We start from the raw sequence: 27,437 nt of genomic DNA, 5'->3' as shown, positions 1-27,437 counted from the left end.
GATGTCAAACTTTCACCAGAACTTATGCCAGGCTTACCCATAAAACTAACGTCACCCATCACCCTTTTCTTCACCACACACAATTAACAATTTACGGAGTAAGAAAATAGTTGGCAGTTGTCTTCATAGATGAAGTCAGTGTAGTCTCATTCCTTTGCCAAAAGGCAGAGAAACCAGTTCTTGATGCCTCTTCTCCCCAAGGCTATTCAAGGCCAGTTGATGAAGAATGACTAGGAAGGACAAGCTTTGGCTTCAATGTGGATTTTTAACCAGGAACTTCACTACTTTAAAAATTTTTAACGATTTTTTTTAAAGAGCCTTGGTTTTTGCTATTTTTACTGACACTCATTTTAAAAGCAGCAGTGTTTAAAACATTTTAAGTCTAGATGTCTCTATGGAAACCCAAGAGAACTCCGCTTTTATGGCCAATGACTACCTACCTAGATTATACATCCTACTGGATCACTGTGGGCCATCTGTGATACCAGAAACATCTCAGACCTATGTTTCCAAAACTCTCTCATCAGATGTACTTAAATTGATGTAAGTATTAGTTTTGCTGAGGAGAAGAAGAACTTATTTGAGACTTCCTTTTCATTTTTATGAAGACAGCCCTATTTGAAATATTCTTATTACAAAAAGAATTTGTAAATGTCAGCAGACATAATAAAAGAGGAAGAATAACCTAACAGTTGCTCTGAAATTCGTATCTTTGATTTTTCCTCCTCCTTTCCACTAATGTCAAATACATTTTCCTTTAAAATTTTAAGTTTTTCTCCCCAGATTGCTTATTCATTGCAAAGGGGCGGGGGGGAACAATAATTATATCGTATAGAAGTAAGGCGATCAAAATTAACTGGGTGACCAAAATTAACATCACCAGTTAGGAACTGATGCCCTTTGGGTGCCTTCAGATGTGATATTCTGAGAACATAACATCTCCTAAAATGTATAACCTGAATCTAATCACAAGAACACACCATTACTGAAAAAAGAGAAAAGTTAGGTGCCTGGATGCTCAGACGGTTAAGCGTGGGACTCATGATTTCAGCTCAGGTCATGATCCCAGGGTCCTGGGATTGAGCCCTGCATCGGGCTCCCTGCTCAGTGAAAAGTCTGCTTCTCCCTCTGCCCCTCCCCCTGCCTGTGCTCTCTCTCTCTCTCTCTCTCTTTCTCAAATAAATAAATAAAATCTTTTTTTAAAAAATAAAAGAAAAATTAAGAGTTCTTTTCTACATTGGCATTCTTGGCTATCTATTTTGCCTCTCTAATATTCCAAATACAACACAGGAAGAGATGCTTATACCATGTAACAAGAAAATGCAAAGTTATTTTAACATAATCTTTTATCAGTGATCTAAGCCTGCCAAAGCATTACACACCACCCATTCTCAGCAGAGTCCACTGCAAAGACCAGCAAACACTGGATACTCTAGCAACTTAGATGCAATCATTTCCTACAAACCCCTCCAAACAGGGCTGTGATTCTAAAACCCTTTCACATCCCACAACTTCCAGATTCATCCCATGCACAAAACAAGTCTCTCAGCAAGTCTCTTAGACAGGCACTATCCATGTCAATCAGTTGGATTCTATCTGAACTGGAGCTTCCTAAGATTTTAAACCATGTCTAAGTAGCTAGAGAATGTGGAGCTCAGGGAGCAGGATTACCTCATCATATATCCACAACTCACCACAGCTTTGAAACTGCCTTCAGAATCCCATAGACTTGACTGACGTCTATGCCCTCACAATGCTCCCATCTCAGCACTAGAGGCGCTGACCGGCAATCTGCCATATGCTGTCTGACCTGATTTTTTTCCCCAAAAGCAGAAGAGGAAACTCTGCCTAAGACTAAAAATATAGGAGAGACTTTTCTATAAGTCAATCAATCACTGGAGAGAGAATCAAAAAGGTCGTAACCAAAATTAAAATTTTCGGCCATGCTTAGAAATTAGGAAGCACCCATTGCCCAAAACAAAGCAGAGGCAGAATATATCAGTAAGTCTTTTCTTTCGATCCTTTCTGGTTTCATTTTATTACTTTCTTCACACTTTCAACATTGACAATTTTTAAGCTAAAATTCCCATATACTATCTTGGGCTTTGGCTATATCCTAGATATCCCCCTTGTTATTTTCTCCAAACTTCAATCAATAATGTTACTTAACAAATGTTTACCAAGAACCTACTTGCCATAGATGCACTGGACAAACTTACTGGTCCTTACTGGCACTGGAGGAAAGGTCCTAGGTTTTCTGTCTATGAATAATCCCTGAAAAAGCGATGATTTGAAGACAGTAAGTACACTAATGTCAGCTTGCAGAAAAGCATAAGGAGCCAGAAATGAATTATGACCAAGTGCAGAAAGGAATAAACTAGTCAAAGCACTAAAATTTAATGAAGAGATAATTTTTTAAAGTAGGTGAAATTGAGAAGAAGTTACATGTAACATTACTATAGATTTAAAATTATGCATATTCTTCCCCATAAAATTTCTCAAATGCAGTTAAAAACACACACGTACAAAACCAAGCAATTATAAATCCTCTGAAGCATGTAACTGTGATTAGCTGCTACTCTCAGCAATATAAAAATACTTTTACCACAATTACATTCCAGCCTGTAATGTAATTCAAAACAAACAAGTCAGACATCGCTCAAATGGCAGAACCAACAAATACAGATGCTTTGCATCAAGGAAATGAATCCACCGGAGAAATGCAACAGGGGCCCGGAGCTGGGCTTCTGGTGGAACAGTGAGGCCCCCTTCTGGGCAGACACAGCGAAACCCAGGGCGGCTCTGCAAGCTTGCTCGCTCACCCGCGTGGGCCCCTTGCTTGCTGCAGTCAGAAGGCTGAGTATCGGGGACTTCCTGCTGCAGAGACCCTTTCCAGGGTTCTGTGCACATTTTTGCATTTTAGCTTTTAATTCTAAATATGGACTTTTATAAAAAGAAATAATTTGATTTCAGATTAAACGAACCATTCTATTTACTTGCACAACCAGCCTCCCAACCCCAAATGCTATGTCTATCCCCTTTACCCTGCTTTTCCCTTGTTGTCCTAATTCTTAACACCTTCTAAAATACTATATAATCTAGGTGGCGTCTCCTCTCTCCCCTGCTACAACAGCAGCTCCGTGTTTTGTTTGAGGATTCAATTAATGAATAGAGCCTGGCATAGGACAGCTGCTTGATAGTAAAGAAGGAACTGTCTCATTTCTGCTTTTACCTTTTATTTTTAAGAAAATATTCATCTTCATTTTTAAAGAAGGCATAAGGATGGTTTTCTGATAGCAATATGCTATGAGTTAAAAATGACGCTCAAGTACTTGTCTTAAAAATATGCATTTTTTCTGCTTTATAAAAGCAAAAAAACAACAACAAAAAACCTGTTCTGAGGAGCAAACATTCATAGTCTAGATGTACATAACTCTTCTACAGATTCCAAGGAAGTCACGGCCCTCAACCCCTGGGAGAACAGAGTGACCACAAACAATGAAGCATCCGATTCTGAAAAGCCAGGCATAAAGCAGGTGTCCCCCGCGTGGTGCACTCCAGTCCAGATACATGCCAGCCAACTGGGTCTGGAGGCACATACACTGAAACTCGGGACTTTCCTGGCCTGGGCACAGTGATTTTTGGCAAGAAGGTTATGCACTGCTTACTAATTTCTAAAACCTCAATCTTTGTTTTTTTTTCCCCCCCTTCTTAAAATGTTCTTTAAGCTTACAGAAAAGCTAATCATTGTTCACAACTGGGAGACTTTTTAAAAGTGCTGATTGGTTCCATCAACAGAGCAAATGGGGAGAGATGATTTTCCCAGGAGTTAAGGACATATGTAAACATGATTCAACGATGTCAACAGCTTTCAGTCCAAGAATGTCATCAAGGGGCATCAGCCTTCCAGTAGAGCAAGTCAAGGTTTCTGACATTCCTTTTTCCGGACTTTTGACTTGGGTGCTGTGAAAAGAATAGAAAAGGAAAAGAGAAAATGAAGAGGTGGGCCCTGGTCGAGTCTCTTCACACTGATTTGTCTTCAGTGAGGTTGCGTTATGTACAACAGGGGAAAACTCACCATTTGGATTTTCCTGTTTGTAGAAGGTCTTTAACATTTCCACCGCTTCCTCAGCCCGATATCCGGGAATGCACTGATGAAATGAAAAAACTGAGAATGATTTTTGGCAAATGAAAATGTGGCCTATATCCCACAAACACAGCAAAGTATACATAATTACATAAACTTATTTCAGATAACATTAATGTACTTTGGGGATAGCAGCAATGTGGGTAAGTAAGAACATTACCAAAAGAACAGATGTATGGACTCAAACATCACTCTAATCAACTATTCTTTCTCAACCATGTACTAAATTATTAGCTATGTGATCTTCCATATGACAGTTAAACTCTCTGTGCCTCAGCTTTCTCGTGTGTAAAAGGTAGGTAATTATAGCACTTACCTCAGAGGGATTTCATGAAGATTAAATAAGATTACAAAAATAACACCTGTTACATACCTCGCACATCTTCAGTGTTTGTTAAGCATGAGCTATTTTTCTCTACTCCTGTTTACCAGTGGCCCATCTTGGGGTGGTGAGGTTGGGCCCCGGGAGGTGCTCTGTGTTTAGTGCAGAGCTGGCTTAAGATTCTTTCTTCCTCTGCCCCTCCCTCCCTGTGCTCCCTCTCTCTCAGATAAATAAGCTTTTTTAAAGTGTTCAGTTTGATCCGTCTTGGGTATCTAACTAGACCGGAGATGGATACGTGAAAGAATAAGAAACTATGATAATGGTCAGAAGTGAAATTACATGAAATATTATAAGAAGATGAAATCTGAACTTGTCTTAAAGATAGCAAATATTTGAGGTGTCTAGTGTCTCAGTCAGTTAAGCGTCCGACTCTCGATTAGGCACAGGTCATGATCTCAGGATCATGAGATCGAGCCTCGAGACGGGCTCCCCCCGCGGCACTGAGCATGCTTAAGGTTCTCAACCTCTCTCTCTCTCTCTCTCTCTCTCCCCCCTTCTGCCAGATCACCCAACTCGCATGCAAATGCACATGTGCTCTCTAGAATGAATAAAAATTAAAAATTAAGAGAAAAACGAATATTTTAAGACATTGAGCAGACCATTTCAGGGAAAGAGTAAGAATATGCTTGGGCTGTGTGAGGAAACCAACTAATGGGGGGTGGGGGCCTGTAGATAAAGAATTAGATAAAATGAGGTCAAAATATGCAGGGCTTTAAAGCTGTGTCACAGGAATTTGGACTTGATACATGGCATCCTTCTAAGGTGCATGAAATGATTAAATGGACAGAGATTCCGGGGAGGCACATCTGGAAGCAGCCACAGGAGGGGAGGCTGGTAATGAGCGCCAACACAAGGGCCTGGCCGGTGTGGTCTGTTGGTCAGAACGAACCTCCCGTTCTCTTGTGCCTTCAGTCAGCTCTTACCTGAGCCTCTATGGCCCACATAAACCTTCCCTGTTAAAAGAAATAATCTTTCAGAGTTCGATGTTTTTAGACTGCATATGTAAGTGAGATGATACCGTATTTGTCTTTCTCTGACTTACTTCACTTGGCATAGTACCCTCAAGGTCCATCCACATTGTCTCAAATGGCAGAATTTCCTTCTTTTTTACAGCTGAATACTCTATTGCATATATATAATGATATATATAGCTATAAAACATTTTCTTTATAGAAGCAGAGAGTAGAATGGTAGCTTCCAGGAGTGGAGGGGTGGGGGTTGGAGGGAATGAAGAGACAGCTGATCCCAGGATACAAACTTTCAGTTCTAAGGTAAATTCTGAGGATCTAAGGTATAGCAGGGCGACTCTAGTTAACAATACTATATTGTGTTCTTGAAAACTGTTATGTTAAGAGAGTAGAGTTTAAATGTCCTCACCATAACAACAACAAAAGGGTAATTATGTGAGGTGGATGTGTGTTAACTAGCTTTATTGCGGTAAATATTTCATAATCTATACATCTATCAAATCCTCACACTGTATACTTTAAACGTACACAGCGTTATATGTCAATTATAGCTCAGTAAAGCTTGGGCGGGGGATCCCAATAACCCTCCTTCCACCCTACCCCTCAGGCAAGCTGCTACCCTGCTGGTCCCTGAGAACATTCCAGACTCCTCACTGTTGCTCGTGTGATTCTCACTTCCTCCTCAACCTCATCCTCACTGGCTTTGCTTCCAAATATCCCACCGGCCCCTACTGACCAAAACACTGGTTCCCTTTCCAACCTCCTCAATTCTCTGCAGCTGTGGAGACTACTGACCACTCTTGCTTCCTTTTAGAGCTCCCTCCTCCCTTGGCTTCTAGTCCTCACAACCTTCTCAGATCATGCTAACCATGGTGGGTCAGTCCCCTTCTCCTCACACCACATTAAGCGTTCATGCTGCTCAGAGCGCCACCTCTCCTCATGTTCTCATGAACACCAACTAGCACAAAGCACTCTCCTCTCCTATGAAGTTAGACCAGTGTTCCTCCACCTTGGCTGCTTAGTGGAATCACCTGGGAACTCAGTAGGATTATGGCTGAATGCCTTTCTGTCAAAATCCCCCCCAGGTGGAAGATAAGATAGTGACATGGAGCCTTGGTTGGTCCCCGATAGCTGGTCCCCCCCGCCATCCCAGCCCAAGGCTGCCTGGGCGACCCCACCCGCCCACCGCCACAGTCCCATTCGGAAAGGGTCCGGTGTGGTGAGCCCCTCTCCTGAGAAACAGGGAGAACACATATAGGGGCCTGTCCCCTCGCCCATCATCAATGAATATTCATGGAAAACCTGCCTCTGGGTGAAGGGTTTCCCACATAGCAGAGCAGCTCCCTCCCTGCGATCTAGTGAAAGTTAGCCCTGGACACAGAGTTTGTGAAAAATAAATAAAACTAAATAAATAATAAATAAATAAATAAATAAGAAAAAAAATTACTATATTCTCTTCTACCCTCTCACCTTCTTATCCAATTGGTCTGGGGTGGGGACCTCCCACAGCCACACCTAAAAGCTCTGTAATATGCAGTCTGGGATGAGACCCCCTGAGTTTTAGATGGAGAAGGAAACTGCATCACTCTGTGATACCAAGACAGTATTTTCAATTATTCATTATATGTACAAATTTGTGGCTTTAATAAAAACACACATTCTTATTAAAATAAGCGTTTAAAAAATGGACCAGGTCTGTATTATAAGGTAATCACCATTTTCTTGGAAAAGAATAATTCTATAGGTCTCCTCTATGAGCTTAATGCTGCTTAGAAGCATTAAATGACTCTACGACTCTGCAGTACAGAAACAGTATCCCACCTCCCACAAACCCTCCTACCCAAACCAGTCCAATAAAGGAAGAAAACACAGGATCCAGAGACCTAAGGTATGTTTTCTTTAGAATCTCAGACACTGGGGCACCTGGGTGGCTCAGTGGTTTAAGCCTCTGCCTTTGGCTCAGGTCATGGTCTTAGGGTCCTGGGATAGAGCCCCACATTGGGCCCTCTGCTCAACAGGGAGCCCGCTTTCCTCTCTCTGCCTGCCTCTCTTCCTACTTGTGAGCTCTGTGTGTGTGTGTCAAATAAATAAATAAAATCTTAATTTAAAAAAAAGAATCTCAGACACTTAAAAAAAAAAAAACCACCATAATTTGGCATCAAACCTAGAGATATGGCTTCAAATCATGGTCATTCATTTCCCTGGAGCCAATTTGGCCAGGTACACACACTACAAACAAACTTATTCTTCAGTTCAGCCAGATCAGCCCTGTGCAGAGATGCGTAGGGGAGGACTATTTATGCACCAATGTCACTGAGGTGTTGGAGAGAAATTTTTTACCCATGTCTAATATCCAAAGGCACATCCTTGTTCTGCCCAGAAACTTTCAGAAATTCTTTACCTCTTTCTCATAAATGAAGTACAAAGTCAGCAGCAATTCACTTGCAAAGAGTTAGGTAATCAAAATTCAAGCTACTGATATAAGTGACTGGAAAAATAAAATCACAGATTTTTTTAAATGGTCAAGCTGATTATATTGTTTACTCGCCATCATTTTATTACAATTTATTTTCTGATGTGATGTTAAATTTCATCTATTCTAAAATGTACAGAAGTTGTTAGGAAAGCTAATGTTCAGCTGGGAAGACTCAAAATAGAATGTTTTCCAAAACTTATTCTCAGTGGGGTTCAGCCAAATTTAGCCCTTCATAGGTACTCAGTATTCTCCTAAGAATATCTGAGGGCTTTGAAGTTAACCACCCACCATGTCCAGCATTTATTAAATCCTTTTCTTTTTAAAACATTATATTTCTGGATTAACCTTGGAAAAAATAATCAAACCAGTTTGCAAAAAATGCTATGTGTCTGTAAGCCAAACTCTGAACTACGAATTCTTAATGCACATAGCCTTAAACATAAAAACTTTGGGACAGGTGGCAAGATTAAAGGGAAAATAAAATTTTTAAGAGAAGATGAAAGCAGGGGTGCCTGGGTGGCTCAGTGGGTTAAGCATCTGCCTTTGGCTCAGGGCATGATCCCAAGGTCCTGGGATAGAGCCGCACATTGGGCTCCCTGCTCAGCGGAGAGCCTGATTCTCCCTCTCACACTCCCCTTGCTTGTGTTCCCTCTCTCATTGTCTCTCTCTGTCAAATAAATAAATAAAATCTTTTAAAAAAAAAAAAAAAGAGATACAGAGAGAAAGAGAAGATTAAAGCAATGTGGATACTTGGGTCTGGGGAAAATGTCCATATTAAAAAGACAGGGGGGAACATAATGAAAATACAAATATTCATTGCTAGACACAAAAATAGTACATAGCGATGGGGATGCCTCGGTGGCCCAGTTGGTTAAGTATGTGGCCCTCGGTTTTGGCTCAGTTCATGATCTTAGGGTCTTGAGATTGAGCCCCATGTCGAGCTCTAGGCTCAGTGCAGAGTCTGCTTGTCTCTCTCCCTCTGCTCCTCCCCCGCCCACACTCTCTCTCTCACTGTCTCTCTCATAAGTAAAATCTTTTTTAAAAATGTAAAAAAAAAGTACACAGTGATAAAGCAAAAGGACTTTGAGCAAAAATATTGTGTGTGCATCGTAAATAGTATCTGCTGTCACTGACAGAGGCCCAGCTTCACACAAGTGCGGGGCAGCAGGGAGCTGGGGACACTCACCGAGGGAAAATGTCAACAGTGACAGCGTCTCCAAAACATACCTGAAGGCGCTGGTGAACACTGTCAGGAGATACCTGAGAAGGCCATGGACTCTCCTTCTGGAGAGATTCTGCTATTTAAGAGAGGCAAGCACTCACCTGGAAATGATTACCTGTCTTCTACTAAGGCACAAATGAACTTGACGAGAAGTCCTAGAGTCTGTCTAGTCCCAGCATGGCTTTCTGGTGTACTGACCACACATGAACTATTCCCAAGCCCGTGAAAAGCTCAAAGTCATTAGCAAGAGAAAGCATAAATGGGAAACATTACCTGAAATGGTCTCCCGGTATTTGGTAAATCAGCAGAGGCAATATTTAGGACAGAGCCACAACCACCAAACCGTTCATTCTGACAGCCATACACGACCAGCGGGATTTATGAAAAAGAATTAAGGTCCTGAAAAGAGTATGCAGCTCAAGCATAGAGTGACAAAACCAGGTCACCCTGGACAGACAAGCTCAGGCTACTTTTAAAATCAGTTAAATTTAGGCTTAATTTTAAAAATCATACAATACCATTACACAAAAGAAGTTTTAAGGATTTAGAGATTAACATCTCACAATTGCAAATAAAGAAAACCAGATACATAGTTGCTGAATGTTTATTGTTTGGTGTTCTCTCTTGTCTTTCCTAATTCACTTTCCTTGAGTCATTAGAGAATTGGAGCCAGAAAGGAAGCAGGAGTTTAATCTGGGGATTTTTACCTTTTAAAAATAGGATTGTCCCCTAACCTTTTGCCAAATAAAATATAACCCATGCCCCAATATAAAACAGACCAAAGTTGAGCCACTCTGTGAGGCAGGATGGGGAGAAAGCTCTAAGTTTACCAGAACCTCCTTCTTCACAAAGTAGAGACTATACATGTAATACTCAAAACCCTCTGTTATTTTTAAAGTGATAAAAATTTTTCACATATACATAGAAAAACAAGTACATAAAAATGTACAAGTATGAAATTGAGGTTTTGAACAAGCAAGTAATTTTTTAAAGATCTTAGAGACAAACTTGCTAACACTCGGTATTTGTGTCACTTACCCTATGAAAGACACATTCCAAAGAGCTGTAACTTTCTCAATTTCCCATTTATTTACAATTATAATATCATCAGTGACTTTTTTTTACCTTATGTTTACTTTTGACTTAAAATTTTTCACACAATTTAACAGGTATTCTTGGCAAAAATATATAAACAAAACACAAACAAAAACATATAAACAGAGAAAGAAAAATTTTAAATCGCCTATAATCTATTATTCAAAGGTACATATTCTTCAGACATTTTCTCTGCAGTTTTATAATCTACTTTAATTTGTGACTTATCCTTATGTAAGTTTGTTAGCTCTGAGTTTTTCTTCCTCTAGTTTTATTTGGTTAATAGTTTTACATATATTGATATAAAATGAAGAAACCTTATGATTTAAAAATCCTTCCTAAAAATTTCTGGCCAAGGGGTACAATCTATTTCAACTTGCTTCATAAATCTGTTTTTGCATATGAGAAAAGCAGGTTATGTGTCTGGCCATTTTCAAGGTTACAGGAAGGGCACACAACATTAACTCACAAAGTCAAAGGATACTCATCAGGCGGAGAGCAGCCGCGCACATAATACAGGGCTCCACGGTGACATACAGCACGGTGTGTTCAAATACTTCAGAAGGACTCTTGCCACTTCGATGACACCAGTCTAGGGCCTGGTCAATGGCCACCATTTCTGCATGTCGGGTAGCCTGGAGAGAGAGAGGATTATTACATCAACATGTAACTGTATTGTGCAAACATATGAAAACCAATACCAAAAAAATGGGCCTAATGTTTCTGCCAATGTTTTAATGAATAAACATTTGGGGATGCTCTTAGTGCTTGGCAATGTGTTTCCCAGTTCAAGTCCCATAACCTCACCAACAAAAGACACCAAATAGCAGATAGCATGAGAATTATGCTGCATTTTTAGTTAAGTACCACTTAACTAAATGCTTTCAATTAAAATGCAATAGAGAATATTAGTCTCAGGGAGGAAAAAAGGAATCTAGAGCTTGTGAATATTTGAGGGGAAGCCTGAAGTCTTCACAAGCATGTGGGCCATTCCAGACATTTCCAAGGCCGTCCCTCACTTGACTCTAGGCAAATGTGTAGGTAGTAAGTGGGATGTCATCACTTATATTTTCTTTGGAATGAGATTTTTCACTCTGGCAGACTCTAGAGAAAAGCAGATTTGGTATCAGTCTCAGATACCTCCTGAGTGGCACAGATTATAGGAGAAATCACACAGTGTGTGGAAATAACCATAGTTGAGTCTGAATCCTGACTGTGACATCGCTTACTACGTGGCCTTGGGCAGGTTACACAACTTCTCGAAGCCTTGGTTCCCCCGTATGTAAAACAGGGTTCACTGGCATCTATACCTCATAAAACACTGAATTACAAGAAGCATATGCTCCTTGCAGTCCACGTGCTCTGACATGCAAGAATTATTAATGATATTCAGAATAATCACATTTATCAATAAGCTTACACTGATTGTTAACGATGTACAACCATAGTGCTAAATACTGCATGAGGCTACAAAGTCTGTCCTCAGCAAGTACAGATCTGGTTGGGGCAAACAGGAAGTGCTCATGAACCTGTGGCGTGGAGTAGGGTGTGAGAGATGCTGGCACCGTGGCCCAAGGTGCCATAGAAGCTACAGGCAGGTGGAAGCAAGGCTGGTCCTGAGTTACGATCTCAGAGCTGGAAGGGACTTTAGAGAACAGATTCCCAAAGCCGCCTGCATAGCAGAAGTAACTGGGGCGCTTAAAAAAAAAGTTTCCCCAATTCAGGGGCTTTTTAACAATCAGCCTCAGAATTACTGAGTCAAATCTGCCCAGAATACTCAATAAGTAACTGTTTAACTGAATCCCTGCAACCAACCTCACTTTTTTAGAAAATTCAGAGTGATGTAATGTCCTGGAAACAAGTAAAGAAAGTGTTGGGTTTTTTGTTCGCTTGTTTTTTGAGGGTTTTTTAAAGATTTTATTTATTTATTTGACAGACAGAGATCACAAGTAGGCAGAGAGGCAGGCAGAGAGACAGGGGAAGCAGGCTCTCTCTGCTGAGCAGAGAGCCCAATGTGGGGCTCAATCCCAGGACCCTGAGATCATGACCTGAGCCGAAGGCAGAGGCTTTAACCCACTGAGCCAACCAGGCACCCTTGGGCTTTTTTTTTTTTTTTTTTAAGATTTATTTATTTATCAGAGAGAAAGACAGAGAGAGAGGAGGGGGAGGGGCAAATGGAGAGGAAGTGGGCTCCCTGCTGAGCATGGAGCCCACCTTGGGGCTTGATCCCCAGGACCCTGAGATCATGACCTGAGCCGAAATCAAGAGTTGGCTACTTAACCAACTAAGCCACCCTGGCGCCCCTCCACCCTTCTTTTGGTGCTGAAGAACCAGAAGCTAATTTAGGACATGTCAAAAACACACAGTGGGAGAGGTGATGGTAGTATCAGAGCCAAAAGCAGGACTCAGGTTTCCTCATTTGGGGTCAAAGGTCTTTGTATAGTATTTTATAGGGCAATCTTCTATCAGGTACAGAAACCAAAATAAATGCAGGTTAATTTCAAGATACAGAAGAAAGCCAGGTCATAGGGGGATTAGATGGACATCAGGGCATTCAAAGTTCTGATATTAAAGATATTATCCCAAAGCACAAAATACACAAAATAGGGAGAGAGGGCAATTACTTAAAATACAGAATTCTACTCCCCGACAAGTATCTGTGTATTTACTAATTGCTGCATCATGTTTATTACTTACCTCACAAATGTTTTGATATCCAAATAATAATTGCTCTGTGAATCCAGGTCCTACTTTGCATGTGTTTTCTTTTTGATAGATGTGATGGATAAACATTAAATACCCCATAGCACCGGTACCAGCCCAGCCTGTTCTGTGGTTCCCACAACTGAACGATAAGATCAAAGTCTGTGTGAGCAGTGTTATGGTTATAAGCTGTGAGTCCACCTAGTATTTCTGATAATCCTAAAACTGGAATTCATTTATACATACTGTGACACACTGTTGTGATACCAAGAAGCGTTGCCTTAATTCACGAACTTCTCAACCTAACCACAATAACATAAAGGCACACAAACTATTAATGTGTAATATCAGTGTGCCTGGGTTAAGCGTCCATCTCTTGTTTTCAGCTCAGGTCATGATCTCAGGGTCATAAGATCAAGCACTGGGTATGGAGCCTGCTTAAGATTCTCTCTCTCCCTCTCCCCACCACACTCATGCATGTGTCCCCTCTCTGTCTAAAAAATTAATAAAAATTTTAAAAAATAATAAAGTGTATACCACATGTAGGTACAGAGACAGCAGGTGGTAGAGACTTTATTCCATTGAATTATCTAGTAAACGAACAGTTTCCTCTACACAATACTTTAATACCTCTAAAGGTATAAACTAAAGGTGATTTTTTGATTTACTGGGAGGAAAACATTATTTAAAGGTACTACATAATGTGATATGAATTAAACTGATGAGTTTTGTAAAGTGGAATTTTTCTATATTAGATTTGCTTAAGATGGAGATTAGATTCATTTCTTCAGTACTAACACTCCAAAGTAATAAAATTCCTTCTTGAGTTTCACTCAATGCTAAAATAAAACTCCATGAAATAGAAAATTAGCCCTAAAGATTGTATTGTTTCATTAGACGTTTTATATTTTCCAAATTTTAAAAAATGAACATGGATCACTTTTATAATCAGAGAGGAAGGCATTCAAAAAAAGAAAAGTTAAGGGAAACTACCCTTCCATTCATACCTACAGGTCTTGACACAGACCCACCTTCTTGCCAACTGTGATGAAATGCAGTGCACTCCTACCCTTACTGTTGTATGCTTGCAATTAAACTATTCAATCGACATACATTTTTGGTTTGATTAACTTCGTTTCGTCCCTTCCCCACAACTTCATTGTTGTAGACCATAAGGCAGCCAACAGGAACTTCAATATTTTCTAGGGCTTCCTTGGCCTAAAAGACAAAGTGGAAAATTTAAGACGTAATGTTCAATACTTGAAAAGACTACCCGCAGCAAAGCACACATGTATAAACACCAGAACAAAGAAATACAGCTGAGCTTTCCCTTCTCTCCGTACAGTTCAGTATTTAGTGCCTCTGTTCTGTTCTATCTGTATTAAGGGAGACTCGGGAACAAACCCCCCTCACTGGTTCCAAGCCTCTGGTTCTTTTTCTTCTCACTGGAAGCAGAAGTGAGCAAAAGGCTGCTGCTATTGCCTCTTCCCACGGTGGCAGGGCCTGTGCAGCTTTTCGGAGATCACATACATATTTGCAAAGGAAAAGAATATATAAATACTTTTATATGTAAATATAAAAGAATATATAAGAGAAATGTCTAAAACTTTTATATATATAAAAGAATGTATAAATATTTTACTGAAGCCCTCTCCTTGTTGAAATTCTACTTGCTTCATTTTTTTGTTTCACTAAGTATTATAGAAGGTACCCTCTCAAGTTCCAACAGCATGAAGGTAACCAGCCTGGACATCTCTCTGTGCTATTTCTGCTTTGACACAAGAAAAGCTTTGGAGCGCTCTATGCTAAAATGGCACAACCACTTTGGAAAATGCTTGGGAAATTTTTCTAAAAAGTAAATATACATGTAGCCTATGAACAAATTCTAATCCTAAGTATATATTTAAGAGAAGGGAATACATGTCCACAAAAAAAAAAAAATCTTGTAAAAGAACGTTCATAATAGCTTGATTCATAATAGCCCAAATCTATGAATGGCACAGGTGTGCGCCAACAAGAGAACGGGAAACAAACTGCGGCACAGTGGCACGATGGATTGCTACTGAGCGATGGAAAGGAACAAGCTAGAGATACGCACAACAACACGGGTGAATGTCAGACACGCTGAGTGCAAGAAGTCAAACACAAAAGCATACACACTGTATGGCTCCCTTCAGGTTTAGTACTAGAACAGACAAAACTAAACACAATGATAGCAATTTCTTCCTGGAAAGGCATCTATAGACTGATTGGAAAGGGACACAAGGAACTTTTCCAGGGTGGTCAAAACTCTATCTTGTAAAGGGGGTGGGTTACACAGATGTTTGCATCAGTCAAAACTGAATGGACAACTTATCTAAGACCCGTGTATTTCATTGCCTGTAAAGAACATCTTGACTGAAAAATATCCATTAGAAAAGTATGCCTAAGGATATGTCCACCACCTGCATCCTAGAAAGGGCAAACCACTGGTTATATATGCAAAGTCTCCTCCATCAGAGGCTGTCCATTTTTCTCCTGGCTTTGTTGCTGACTGAACCACAGCAGTCGAGTCCCAAAATAGTTAAAGAGTACTTCTTTGGGCAGAGGGCAAAAGCAAGCAGGTTATATCTCATACTCCTTGATCCTGTTGCTGAGAGCGAACAAGGAAGAATACAACCCTGGAACTAGTGTGTAATCATTTCCAACTCACCGTAGTCAAGAAAATCGAAGTATAGCTGTTTTTAGAAAGGCACAGCATTTCTTATTTTGACAGACCTGAAGACACTTTGGAAGATCAGATTACCAATGAAGTGTTGGTATTCACATACAGCCTAAGGCATATACAGTGTAAGGTTGAAGACATTGCTTAAGACTACCTCTTGCACTAGCCCCAATTCCCAGCTATACTTTATTTAGAGTAGCAATAATTTTCTATCACCATGCTAACACGGGTTACTTAGCCACTTTTACCAGGCTCTTAACTGACACTTAACTTGTCCTTGGGCCAATAAAGGTGAAAGGAGAGGCACACAGCACAGGGATAGCAAACTGTATCTCTCCTTCCTCCTCCAGACTGGCAGGGCAGAGCTAGGGCCTAGGAGATGTAGGGAGACAGTAGCTGAAGCAGTAAGACTGCATTCTTCTGAACTGGGTCATGAACCACCCACAGGCTAGCTCTGTTCAGTTCCATAACAATGGCTAAAGCATGCCAGGTTATGCAAAATTCGAAAGTCTGAAGAGTTCCAAGGTTTGGTGAATATATACAAATAATAAATAAATACACAAATGCACCATTGGCTACTAGAGAAAGAAAAGCCAGGAGGAGGACTGACAGCTAGGGAGGATGGTGATGCTGAGTACCCACACAGTTAAGGCAATCAGCACACGGAAAATGTTATTTAAAATTAGATTGGGAGTACACAGAACCCCACGCACACACAAAGGAGAAATCATTTACTCATCCCACAAATATTTATTGAATATCTTGAGATAGGAAAATTATCCTGACTTATTTGGGTGGCTCTAAATGCTATCACAAGTCTCCTAATAAGAGAGGCAGAGAAAGAGATTTGAAGACATTACACCGTTGGCTTTGAAAATAGAGGAAGGAGCCATGAGTCAAGTAAAGAAGCCATGAGTCAAGTAAAGAATGTTGCTCCAGAAGCTGGAAAAGTTGAGGAAACATAACCACCTCTAGAACCTTCAGAGGGCACAGAGCTTTGCTGGCACACTGGGTTTGGCCCAATGAAATGAATTTCAAAAACTTGGCACCCAGAGCTGTAAGAGAATAATCTTGTGTCATTTTAAGCCCCCTAGTTTGTAGTGATTTGTTACAGAAGCCACAGGAAACTAATACACTGTTACAAAAAAGAAAGGACAAGCTAAAACTGAAAGAAAATATTTGCAAACTGTATATCCCACAAAGGTCTACTATCAAGACTATACAAAGAACTCTCAAAGTTCAACAACAAAAACATCCAAAAACAATCCAACTAGAAGATGGACAAAGGACATTAAAAGACACTTCACCAAAGAGGGCATACAGATGGCAAATAAGTACATGTAAGGATATTCATAGTATTAGCTATTAGGGAAATGCAAATTATAACCACAATGAGTTACCACTACACACCATCAGTGGCTAAAATAAAAAGTAAAAACACCAAATGCTGGTGAGGCTGAAGAAAAATGGGGTCACTTACTTATACACTGCTAGAAGGACTGTAAAATGGTACAGTCATTCTGGAAACCAGTTTGGTAGCTTCTTAAAAAGCAACACATGCAGTGAACATATGACCCAGCAACTGCACTTTCAGGCATTATCCCAAGGAACCGAAAGCTTGTGGTCATACAGTACCTAAATTCATATACAGACACAAATGTTTGTAGGTATATTATTCATAATAGGCAAAAACTGGAAATGATCCAAATGTCCTTCAGAGGATGAATAGTTGAACTATGGTACGTCCATCCCATAAAATACTACACAGCAACAAAAGAAACAGACTACTGATTCACTCAACATTTGGATGGGCATCAAGGAAATCATGCTGAATGAAAAGAACCACCCCCCGCCCAGAAGATTCTATATTCACATATATAACATTCCCGAATGCAAAATTACAGCTACTAAGAATGGATTAGTGCCTGCCGGGGTTTAAAGGTTTGAGAGAATAGCGGCTATGAAGGATAGCACGAAGAAGCCTTGTAACCGAGCAGTTCCGGTGGAGGGTCAACAAAACCAACCATGACAAAATTGCACAGAACTCCACACACGTGTGCATACAAAGCCGGTTCTATCTGAATAATCTCTACGGGTTGCAGCAATGTCCTTCTGGTTTGATCACTGCACGGCAGGTACCTAAGATGTTACCACAGAGGAAAGCTGGGTGAAGGGTACAGGAGCTTTCCCTATATACTTTTTTTTTTTTTTTGCAACTTCCGTGAATCTATAATTATTTCAAAAGGAAACATTTAAAAAATAATAGTACAAGTAGAGTAAACGAGAAATACCTTGCAATGGAGGTTAAGAAGAAATGCCTAGGAAGGTAGCAAGAAAATCAAGGGTGTCAGAGCGACTGGGTGGCTCTGGTCAGGAGAGAGTCCGCTTCTCCCTCTCCCACTGCCCCTCCCTTGCTTGTGCGATTTCTCTAAAATAAATAAATAAAATATTTCAAGAGAAAGAAAGAGAGAGAGAGAGAGAGAGAAAGGAAGAGAAAGGAAGGAAGGAATAGAAAGAAGAAAGAAAGAAAGAAAGAAAGAAAGAAAGAAAGAAAGAAGAAAGAAAGAAAGAAAGAAAGAAAGAAAGAAAGAAAGAAAGAAAGAAAGAGGAAAGGAGGGAGGGAGGGAGAAAATAAAAGAAAATCAGAAGTGTCTGCTGTTAGGGAAGATGGTGGCGGGGAGTGGCGGGGACAGGGGATGGACACAGACCAAGAATAAAGGGTGGGTGACACAGATGCAATTTTGGTGGAAGGGTGAAAATGAAAACCAGTGGCTTGAAGAGTGACCTATCTACAGGTTAAATTTCTAGCTTCTACCTATTACCCTAGACTATTATGTCTACATAACAATTGTTCTGATTCTGAGTTTGTAAATTATAAGAGCTTACAACTATAGAAAAATTTACTTTGATGGGGTGCCTGGGTGGCTCAGTGGGTTAAAACCTCTGCCTGCCTTCAGCTGAGGTCATGATCCCAGGGTCCATCAGGCTCTCTGCTCAGCGGGAATCCTGTTTCCTCCTCTCTCTCTCTCTGCCTGCCTTTCTGCCTACTTGTGATCTCTGTCTGTCAAATAAATAAATAAGATCTTTAAAAAAAAAAAAAGAAAGAAAGAAAAGAAAAGAAAAATTTACTTTAACCCAGGACTATTTTAAGCATTTTATCATTATTAATGCATTTCACTTACAACCCTATGAGATCGATTCAGTGAGCTTCCCCAGCTTACAAATGAGTAAATGGAGACATGGGGGTGTTAGGGGATTTGCTCCTGTGAGAGGCCGAGGCCAAAATCCAGGCAATCTGTTTCAGGTATTCATTTCTTCAACAAATATTTACGGAACACCTACAAGGTTCGGGTTCCTGGCCACTCGGCCTCAAATTCCTACTCCAGTCACCACTGACCAGCTACTTTGTCACTTTTGGGGTTCAAAAGAGGCCTAGTTCAAGGGACAAAAGGAGAGTGAGACCTAGAAAGCTGAAGGCTAAAAAACTGCAAGAAACAAATGAGGGGGCCACATGACACAGATTTTCTGTAAAACTATCTCCTGAAAAGGTAATTCTATGTGTGGCTGTGTAGCTACCTCAAGCACATAGAAGGGAATTCAAAGCCCAGTGGGGAAGGAGTGGCATAGGACAGGGAGAACCTGTGGGGCCCACTGTCTTTCCAAGTCCTGACTTAGGTCACCTGGAAAAAAGCCTGGCAGCCTCCTGCTCCACCCAGGCCCCCAGGTGACTGGACGTGTGCCTTTCATACTTTCTTTGCGACTTTCTTTTTCCTTCCAGCAAATGTAGCTCCTTTATTCCACGTCCCTTCCTCTCTTCCACTATCTTCTTATTTGCTTAGAGTAACTCGTTTTTTTTGTGTGTGTGTGAAAAGCCTTCAGCTGATGTCCAAATGAGAGAGGAAACATGAGCGGTGGGGCAAATCAGGTTATGAAAGAGGACTAGCCCAGCCCACCATGCTGAGGGGGAGTGGTTGAGCAGCTGGGAATGGTGGGTTAGAGAGAAGGTGGTGAGAACAACCCTAAAACCCCACGGAAATGGGTTTAGGTGAAATGCTGTTCAATAAAATACATATTTGTTTTGCTGTCAAGTTCAAAATAGAATTAAACTAATTAAATAATTTACATAGTTTTCAATCCATCTCCTCTTATACTTTCCAACTTTCCCACCAACTTTCGGTCAAATCTGATCATTTCTTTGTGAATTTGCATTGTTACTTTGTACCTTGTCCTTTTAACATGCAGAAGTTTTTAATATTTATGTAATTAAAACCCATCCATCTTTCTCTTCTGTTTTCTGCCTTTGATGGTATAAAGAACCCATCTCTATTCCACTAACATCTATTTACTTACCACGGGCTCCTTTCTGTTTTTATTCTTCTTATGCTATCTTTTTTATTAGATTTTTACTAAAAAAGCATAGTGAAAAATTTCTTTAAAATTACCCATATCTTAAAAAAAAAAAGACCAATATCTTTACCATGTTAACTAATTATTTGTGTGTGTGTTCTCCTCTAGTCTTTGTTTATTTGATACAGAAAAAAAAACAGCTTTTATTTATTGAGCATAATGTGTCAGGGACTTTACAAACATTATCTCTTTTAACCTATACAACCCTGCAACATAGATACTATACACCCATTTTACAGAAGAGGCCTTGTGGCTGAAAGGTTAAGAACCTGTCAAGGTTAGCTGGCTATCAGTAGCCATTCTAGGGTTTGAACATATGCCTAACCTCTAAATATATATGTATAGTATAAAATAATTTGTATTCTGCTTGCTTAATGTTGAATATCATATGTAACTGTGATAGTTAATGTCATGTTTGTACCTAATAGCCATAACCGTTTTGATAAAAGCACGTTATTCAACACAGTAATATACCATAATTTAACCATTTGCCTTCATCGGAAGTTTGAAGTGCTTCCTAGTTTTCCCTGTTACAAGAAACACTGAAATGACAATGATTACTTTTATCTTTCTAAACTATTTCCTTAAGCTAACTGCCACATATTTATCTTACTATGTCAAATGATATGAACATTTTTTTTTGAGGCTGTTAATCATATCATGTCAGGTTGCCTTCCAAAAAATGTTATACCTGTTGAACTATTAGGGTTATATGGCTTTTTGCTCAGACTCACTTACTTTAGACATTTTAAAAAATGGATTTTAAGCTTCCTCAAAAACTGTTTTCCTTTCTTTTATAATTCAGGCTTATGTCTGTAGATTAAAATCATAGACTAGGATAGAAATTTTCTAGCACAATCCCTTTATTTTAAACAGTAAGACCCAGAAATTATATGACTTGGCTGGTCCTATCAGAGCCAGACATTCTACTTATCCATATTGGCCATTTACATATGTCTACTCTGCACAAATGCTATGAAGATGCTCCTACATGTACCCTGCATATTTCCCTGTCAAATTCCTCAGAGGTGAGCACATTTGGCACTGGCTATGCTTCTTGTTGAATCTTAAACTCTTCTCAGAAGTACACAGTAAACCTTGAATTACTTCAACAATCTCTGAAGTAGTTCAAGATTTGAAGTTTCTGTAGTGGGGAGGGAGAGACTAAACAAAGCACAAGATTTATGACAAGCACTTTTCCCCTTCTTTAAGACCTAGAAGAACATGTATAGGTCAAAACCAAAATACAAGAGCTAAGTTAAGGTCCTTCTTGACCTTATGTAGGTATAGGTAAACTAGGTAATCACATCCCCTAGGTTTTTATAATCCAATTAAGAAGGGTTCCTGGGTGACTCAGTTGGTTAAGCATCTGCCTTCCACTCAGGTCATGATCCTGGGAGTCCTGGGATTCAGCCCCACATAGGGCTCTCTGCTCAGTGGTTATCCTGCTTCTCCCTCTCCTGCTCACAGTGCCTCTCTCTCTGTCAAATAAATAAATAAAATCTTAAAAAATATATAATCCAATTAAGAGACAAAAATGTCAAAGCCAGAGAAATCTGAGTAACTATGTGGAGTACAACCATCTCATATTATAGGGTAGGAAGGGAAGGGGGTAGGAGATGACTTGTGCAAGGTCACAGCAAAAAGTCGTAAAAGGAATTAAGTATTTAGTCCAGAAGTCTAGAGAACAGTGCAGCGATAGATGGAGGAAATATTCCAATATATTATGACCAAAAGACACTTAAAGGAAAATAAAGACCCAAAATGTGAAAGGATGGAAAAAATAAAAAAATCCCAGCTCTGCTACATGAGCAGGAAAGCCCAATGACTGATAAAGTTATGTTTTCAAAAACACTATTAAGTTCTCCAAACACTATTAAGTTCTCCATGGTAGCATCTCTGAAAATTTCATCTAAGCAGCCTCCACAAATAAATACTTTAAGGAGAGAGCTCCTGAAGCAAATGAAAATGAATAGAAGAGCCCATAAATTCTGACTTCTCAGCATTCAGGCATCATCTGCCCTCTGGAACTCTCTCACCCATGGAAGGATACGAATGCAGCTTACTCTAGGGAATTTTAGCCTTTTTGTGTATATATTATCATCTTCACTATTTAGGAAGAAGCTGCCCAGCATACGCATTATTGAAATGATTTGGAGAAGGGAGAGTGAGATTTTGATATCACGTGCAAACTCGTCCCCAATGTAGAGGATTTAGTAACATAAAAGAGGTTCAGGACTAACAAATCCATATGACAAGTTACAAATTCATTTTTAAATGTATATGTGAACAGTAATTAAAGTTTTGGAATGCTACATATCTTGTAAGTTTATCGGAGGAAATAAATTATGAAGTGAGCTCCAAAAATGGGTCATAAAATCAAGTTAGTAGGTCAGGACCAGCATATTTTTCAAAAATGGACGAAAGAGCGTTCTGCGCTGGGGCAGTGGTGGTGGCGGTGGTGGCGGTGGCGGTGGCGGCAGGCGCGCTCTGGACCTGCAGAGCGATGCTGGCCAATTCGTGGACCTGGCTGGACCTGCCGCGGAAATGCTCTGCCAGCAACCGCACCATCCACACCACGGCTCACGCGTCCACTCAGACGAACGTGGCTGAGTGACCAGACAACAGGCAGATTCAAGTACCAGTTTACGCTACGCTCTATGAGGGGCCACTACCAGGATGGGTGTGTCAGATGACTCCATCCTCCGACTGGCCAAGGCCAACAGCATCGTTCCAAAAAAACTTGTGACTGAAGAGGCTCACGGATGTGGAATATTTGTCCGAAATACAAGCACACCCCTCCCCCATCCAAAAAATACCAGGAAGGTTAAGTACTGTTCTGTGAAACTTTTGTTTCGGTGATAGCTACGTGTGTTATTCACTGGGTTGCAATATAAAATGGTCTTTTTTTTTTTTTAACTCTGGGTCGTTTTCCAAAAAGTATGAGAAACACGTTTAAAGGGACATTGTGTAAGTAGCTGAAACAAATGGATAGACGCTGTCATGCATCCGGGCTTAGAGAAAAACATTTGGCTGTAACAGCGAATGAATGCCGGGGAAACAGTCTGAACAGAGAGCAGAGAGGAATATACCAAAATCAGTCTCAGTGCTGAATTCCCAATGCCAAGCATGGTGTACTCCATAAACATCTGTGGAGTGAATGAATACATAATTATGCAATCAATTAACTACTGGAGACCAGAGGCCACTAGGAAAATACAATCAGAACCATGTATGAAATAAGATTTCCTTTACAGCAGCTTTAGAAAAATGTGAACCGTTAGGACATTTTACATACGTCTGCCAAACACAGTCTTCTCCCCATGAAGGAGCTCCCTGGCACACAGAAGTACGGGGAAGGTCGGACTGGACACCCATCAGATCAGAGCCCTAATGAGCCAGCCGTCCTGGAGGGAACGAAGGACGGAAGTGAAAGGGCCAGAGGGCAGGAAGACAGACGAATGACTGGTGGGATCTGGCTGTGCAGGGATTTGTGTTTATCCTGATCTATCAGCGTCCTTTCCCCTCCTGGACAGGTTCAAGAGGTCCTAAGCACAGAAGAATGGGACTCTCCGGATTTGCGAGTGTGTCTGCGGGAAAGAAGGGGACTCAGCACTTTCCGGGCCAGCAGCAGCTGAATGAGGATGTGGGGCTCAGACGTGCCAGGGACAAAAGAAACGATTTCTCTATTTCCTCTCTTCCTTCCCCTACAGCACTGTGAGACTAAAGACCATTTCAGGGCAGTAAAGCCAGCTGTCCACCCCAGAAAACGTGACCGCCATCGAGACTCCGGTGGCGAGAAGGCACACCCCGGGCGTCTGCTCAAAGGCTCGGGTCACGAAGGGGGCTAATGAAACGTCCCACCCACGGCGTCCACCTCCTGCAGCCCTCACCATCTGCATCGCATCCTCCATCCACTTTTCGGTCTCCTCCGCGGTCACCGAGCCCACGCCGCCGCCAGGAGCCGGCGTGGCTGCCGCTTTCGCCTCCATGCCGCGCCCGGGCCGCGGTGCTCGGCGCCAGAGGCTGGGGCCGCGGAGGAGCGCGGGTAACGGAACGCGGCGACGGCGGGCCACGGTTTCCAGGGAAGTCGAACGGCGACGCACTCGGGAGCGAATTCTGGACGGACCTGGGCGCCCGGGACCAGTGAGCGGGGACCGCGGCGCGGCGGCAGCGCCAGAAAGCGCCGCTGCTCAGCTGTAGTCCACGCCCCCTTCCCGCCCCGGTGACAGTCTCTGCGGAAAGTCGCGTTCGTGATTTCTGGAGAGCACCCAGCGGGACGACGACGGCGGTCTTGCCCGGTGGTTCGGGCCAAGCGACGAGGAAGCGGTTTCCCGGCGAACTGCCCACCCCTCCCCCGGCGCCCCTAGGGTAGCCCGTACCTGTAGGGCCTGAAGATGCTGAGGTCTATGTGGAATTTTCTAAAACGTCATAAAAAGAAATGCATCTTCCTGGGCACGGTGCTCGGAGGTGGGTGACGGCGTTCTGGGAAGGGACTTTGGGAGCCAGGGGCGGAGGAGAGGTGACTGTCCTCTAAAACAGAGGCCGGGCGACCCTAGTGCCGGATGTGCAGAGGAGAGTCGCTCACCCGTCGGACGCGGCGCGGGGGGACCAGCCTCCGAGGTTCTTCCCACCTCTGCAGTCGTGGCCTTTGTGTCTTTGGTCCTGACCCGGCCGCTTACTCTGCTTCTCTCCTCTCCTTTTCTCTCGCGGACCTTGGGGGAAGCCGCCACACTCCAGTTTCTGTTTCAAGATACCGTTCTCTTACAGACACTTTTTTTTTTTTTTAAGATTTTGTTTATTTATTTATTTGACAGAGATCACAAGTAGGCAGAGAGAGGAAGGGAAGCAGGCTCCCCATTGAGCAGAGAGCCCGATGTGGGGCTCGACCCCAGGACCCTGGGATCATGACCTGAGCCCAAGGCAGAGGCTTTAACCCACTGAGCCACCCAGGCGCCCCACAGACACGTATTTTTAAGTTGTGGTTTTTCCTGTGATTCTTCACGGGTATCGCGTTCTCGGCAGTTTGGCTTTTCACCCTTCTCAGAAGTTTCGTCATAGTCTAGGAGAACCTAAAGCCTGCACTTTCCGGTGTTGTTTTAGGTTAATTTTTTTTTTTTTTTTTTTAACCGCACTCAGGTAAAGGGCTGGAAGATGTGTACTAGACAGAGAAACGCAAATCGGTGTTTTAGTTCTGTGTCTGCTTTTTGAGAATACAGTCAGGCAGTGAGAAGGTGTTTGGAAGACGTTGTGCAGTTTTCCTCTGGATCTTCAAGGTTAGGATCAATGCCCGTCTGTCTGGCTGGCATAACTGAGAAGACATTAAGATACAGGTGGGATAATGGTGAGAGCCTTTGCCTTATTTGGTGGTCATGTCATAACACGCAGGGATTTGAAGGAGAGAATAAAAAGCTTTGTGAGATGGAAGGAAATGTAGGAATGTTAAGAAGAATCTTTAGCGTTTGATTTTTTTTTTTTGAGAAATATCACTAACTACATGCTTTGGTTACAGAGGTACTTAAAAAACAAGAACAGAAGTTTTCTAAGGAGTTTGGTTGCTTTTATCGGACTATTAGATAATATTCTATTGCCTCCAAACAATTTGAGATTAACAATATTTTTGGCATCGGTAACTCAGATCTGTTGATTCTGGAAAGTTTGAAATCAGCTTATTGATGAGGTAAGGAGAGTATTTCTCATCTCTGAGGTCTTTCACAAGTCAGTACATTTTTGTGTGAATTTTTACAGCATTCTTTGAGAAATCCTTTACAAATAAACTCTCCAGTATCTTCAGCCACTGACATCTAATGTACAGATCTCCCTCAACTTGCAGTGGGGTTATGACCCAATAAACATAAAGGAAGTTGAAAATATCATAAGTCAAAAGTACATTTAATATTAGCTCACCTACCAAACATCATAGCTTAGCCCAGCCTACATAAAATGTGCTAGGAACACTTAGTTTAGCCTATAGTTGGGCAAAATCATCCAACACAAAGCCCGTCTTGTAATAGTGTTAATATCTCCTGTAATTTATTGAATACTGTACTGAAAGTGAAAAATAGATTGGTTGAATGATTACAGAATGATTGTAAGAGTTGTTTACTCTCAAAGATTGCGTGGCTAACTGGGAGCTGGGGCTCACTGCCACTGCCCAGCATCGCAAAAGTATGTTACCGCATATTTGCTAGCTCGGCAAAAGATCAAAATTTAAAGTATGGATTCTACTGAATGTGTAATACTTCTGCATCATCATAAAGTCAAAAATTTGTATAATTCAGGGACTATCTATATAATTCAGTTATGCTAAAACCACTAAGTCCATTTTATTTGCAAAGTTAAAGATATACATATGATGGAAGAAGTATAAAAAATATTTTTTGCCTCTACTGAAGTAAGGAAAATAATCTCTCTAGCAATCTCAAAATAGCATACCCCTTCCAATTTATGGAACAACTTAATGGTAGATGAGAGATAATCACAGGGGAAGCTAAAGAGTATACTTAAGACATAGTTATAGTTTTTTTTTCAAAAATCTTTTGAGAGCTTATAATTACAGATTAAGGGAAATGAGAAAGGAAAAAAAGAAGTTCAGAGGGACAGAAAGAGAAAATAATCCAAGTGTTTTATATCTTCCTACAACTTTTGAAATGTTACATTTCAGTTAATCTAAGACATATTTATCGAGTGCCTGTAGTGTTTACGGTAGTATGATTGGAAATGCAAGAGTTACAGATTTTTCATAGTAACAGCTACCATTTACTGGGTGTCCAGTGGGCTCTGTGTTAAGCTCTTGTTTTCAGTGGGCAGGACAACAAGAGTAGTTATTGTCATTTCCATTCAAAAATATGGAAATTAGAGTCCTAAGAATTGAAGAAACTTGCCCAGGATCTCAGAGTTAATAATAAGGAAACTAGAATTCAAACCAGGTGTGTTAGATTCTGAAGCACTTTCTCTTTGCATACTTTACCATTCTGCCTTCATGGACTTCATGGTCTGACGGGAATGGAAAACAAGTGTCTTAGTCTGCTAGGGCTACTATAACAAAATACCATGGACTGTGTGTCTGTAGACAATAGAAATTTATTTCCCCCAATTCTAGAGGCTGGATCAGGCTGCCAACAAAGTTAGGTGAGGGCCTGCTTCCAGGTTGCAGACTTTTTGTGTCATCATATGGCCACAGGGGTAGAGGTCTCTGTGAAGTCCCTTTTGTAAGAACACTAATCCCATTCATGAAGGCTCCACCCTCATGACCTAAGCACCTTCCAAAGACCTCACCTCCTAATATCATCACATCAGGCATTAGGATTTCAACATGTGAATTCTGGGGGGA

The 27,437-nt window shown here is 41.2% G+C and overlaps 2 protein-coding genes across 5 annotated transcripts in view; one reads left to right on the top strand and one right to left on the bottom strand.

Annotated features, from left to right (window-relative positions):
- Window positions 1-1,139: 1,139 nt before the first annotated feature.
- Window positions 1,140-24,198, bottom strand: ADAT2 (adenosine deaminase tRNA specific 2). Its single transcript, XM_032339339.1, has 6 exons — window positions 23,998-24,198; window positions 14,107-14,211; window positions 10,775-10,925; window positions 9,469-9,575; window positions 4,079-4,151; window positions 1,140-3,963 (listed from the first exon to the last, which is right to left on the bottom strand). Exons 1-6 carry the CDS (start codon window positions 24,094-24,096, stop codon window positions 3,920-3,922), a joined length of 579 nt encoding a protein of 192 aa, XP_032195230.1. The 5' UTR covers window positions 24,097-24,198; the 3' UTR covers window positions 1,140-3,919.
- A 41-nt stretch (window positions 24,199-24,239) lies between these two features.
- Window positions 24,240-27,437, top strand: part of PEX3 (peroxisomal biogenesis factor 3) — a 43,283-nt gene continuing 40,085 nt past the window's right edge. For 2 of the 4 annotated variants that reach the window (XM_032339337.1, XM_032339335.1), the window contains exon 1: window positions 24,240-24,574. In XM_032339337.1, coding sequence (XP_032195228.1) covers window positions 24,502-24,574 — 73 coding nt within the window. In that variant the 5' untranslated portion in view covers window positions 24,240-24,501. The remainder of the gene's footprint in view (window positions 24,575-27,437) is intronic. The other 2 variants (XM_032339338.1, XM_032339334.1) reach the window with 2 other exon arrangements.

The sequence above is a fragment of the Mustela erminea genome, chromosome 4 (assembly GCF_009829155.1).
Source record: "Mustela erminea isolate mMusErm1 chromosome 4, mMusErm1.Pri, whole genome shotgun sequence".
Classification (NCBI taxonomy): domain Eukaryota; kingdom Metazoa; phylum Chordata; class Mammalia; order Carnivora; family Mustelidae; genus Mustela; species Mustela erminea.
This window is presented reverse-complemented; position numbering and strand designations above follow the sequence as displayed.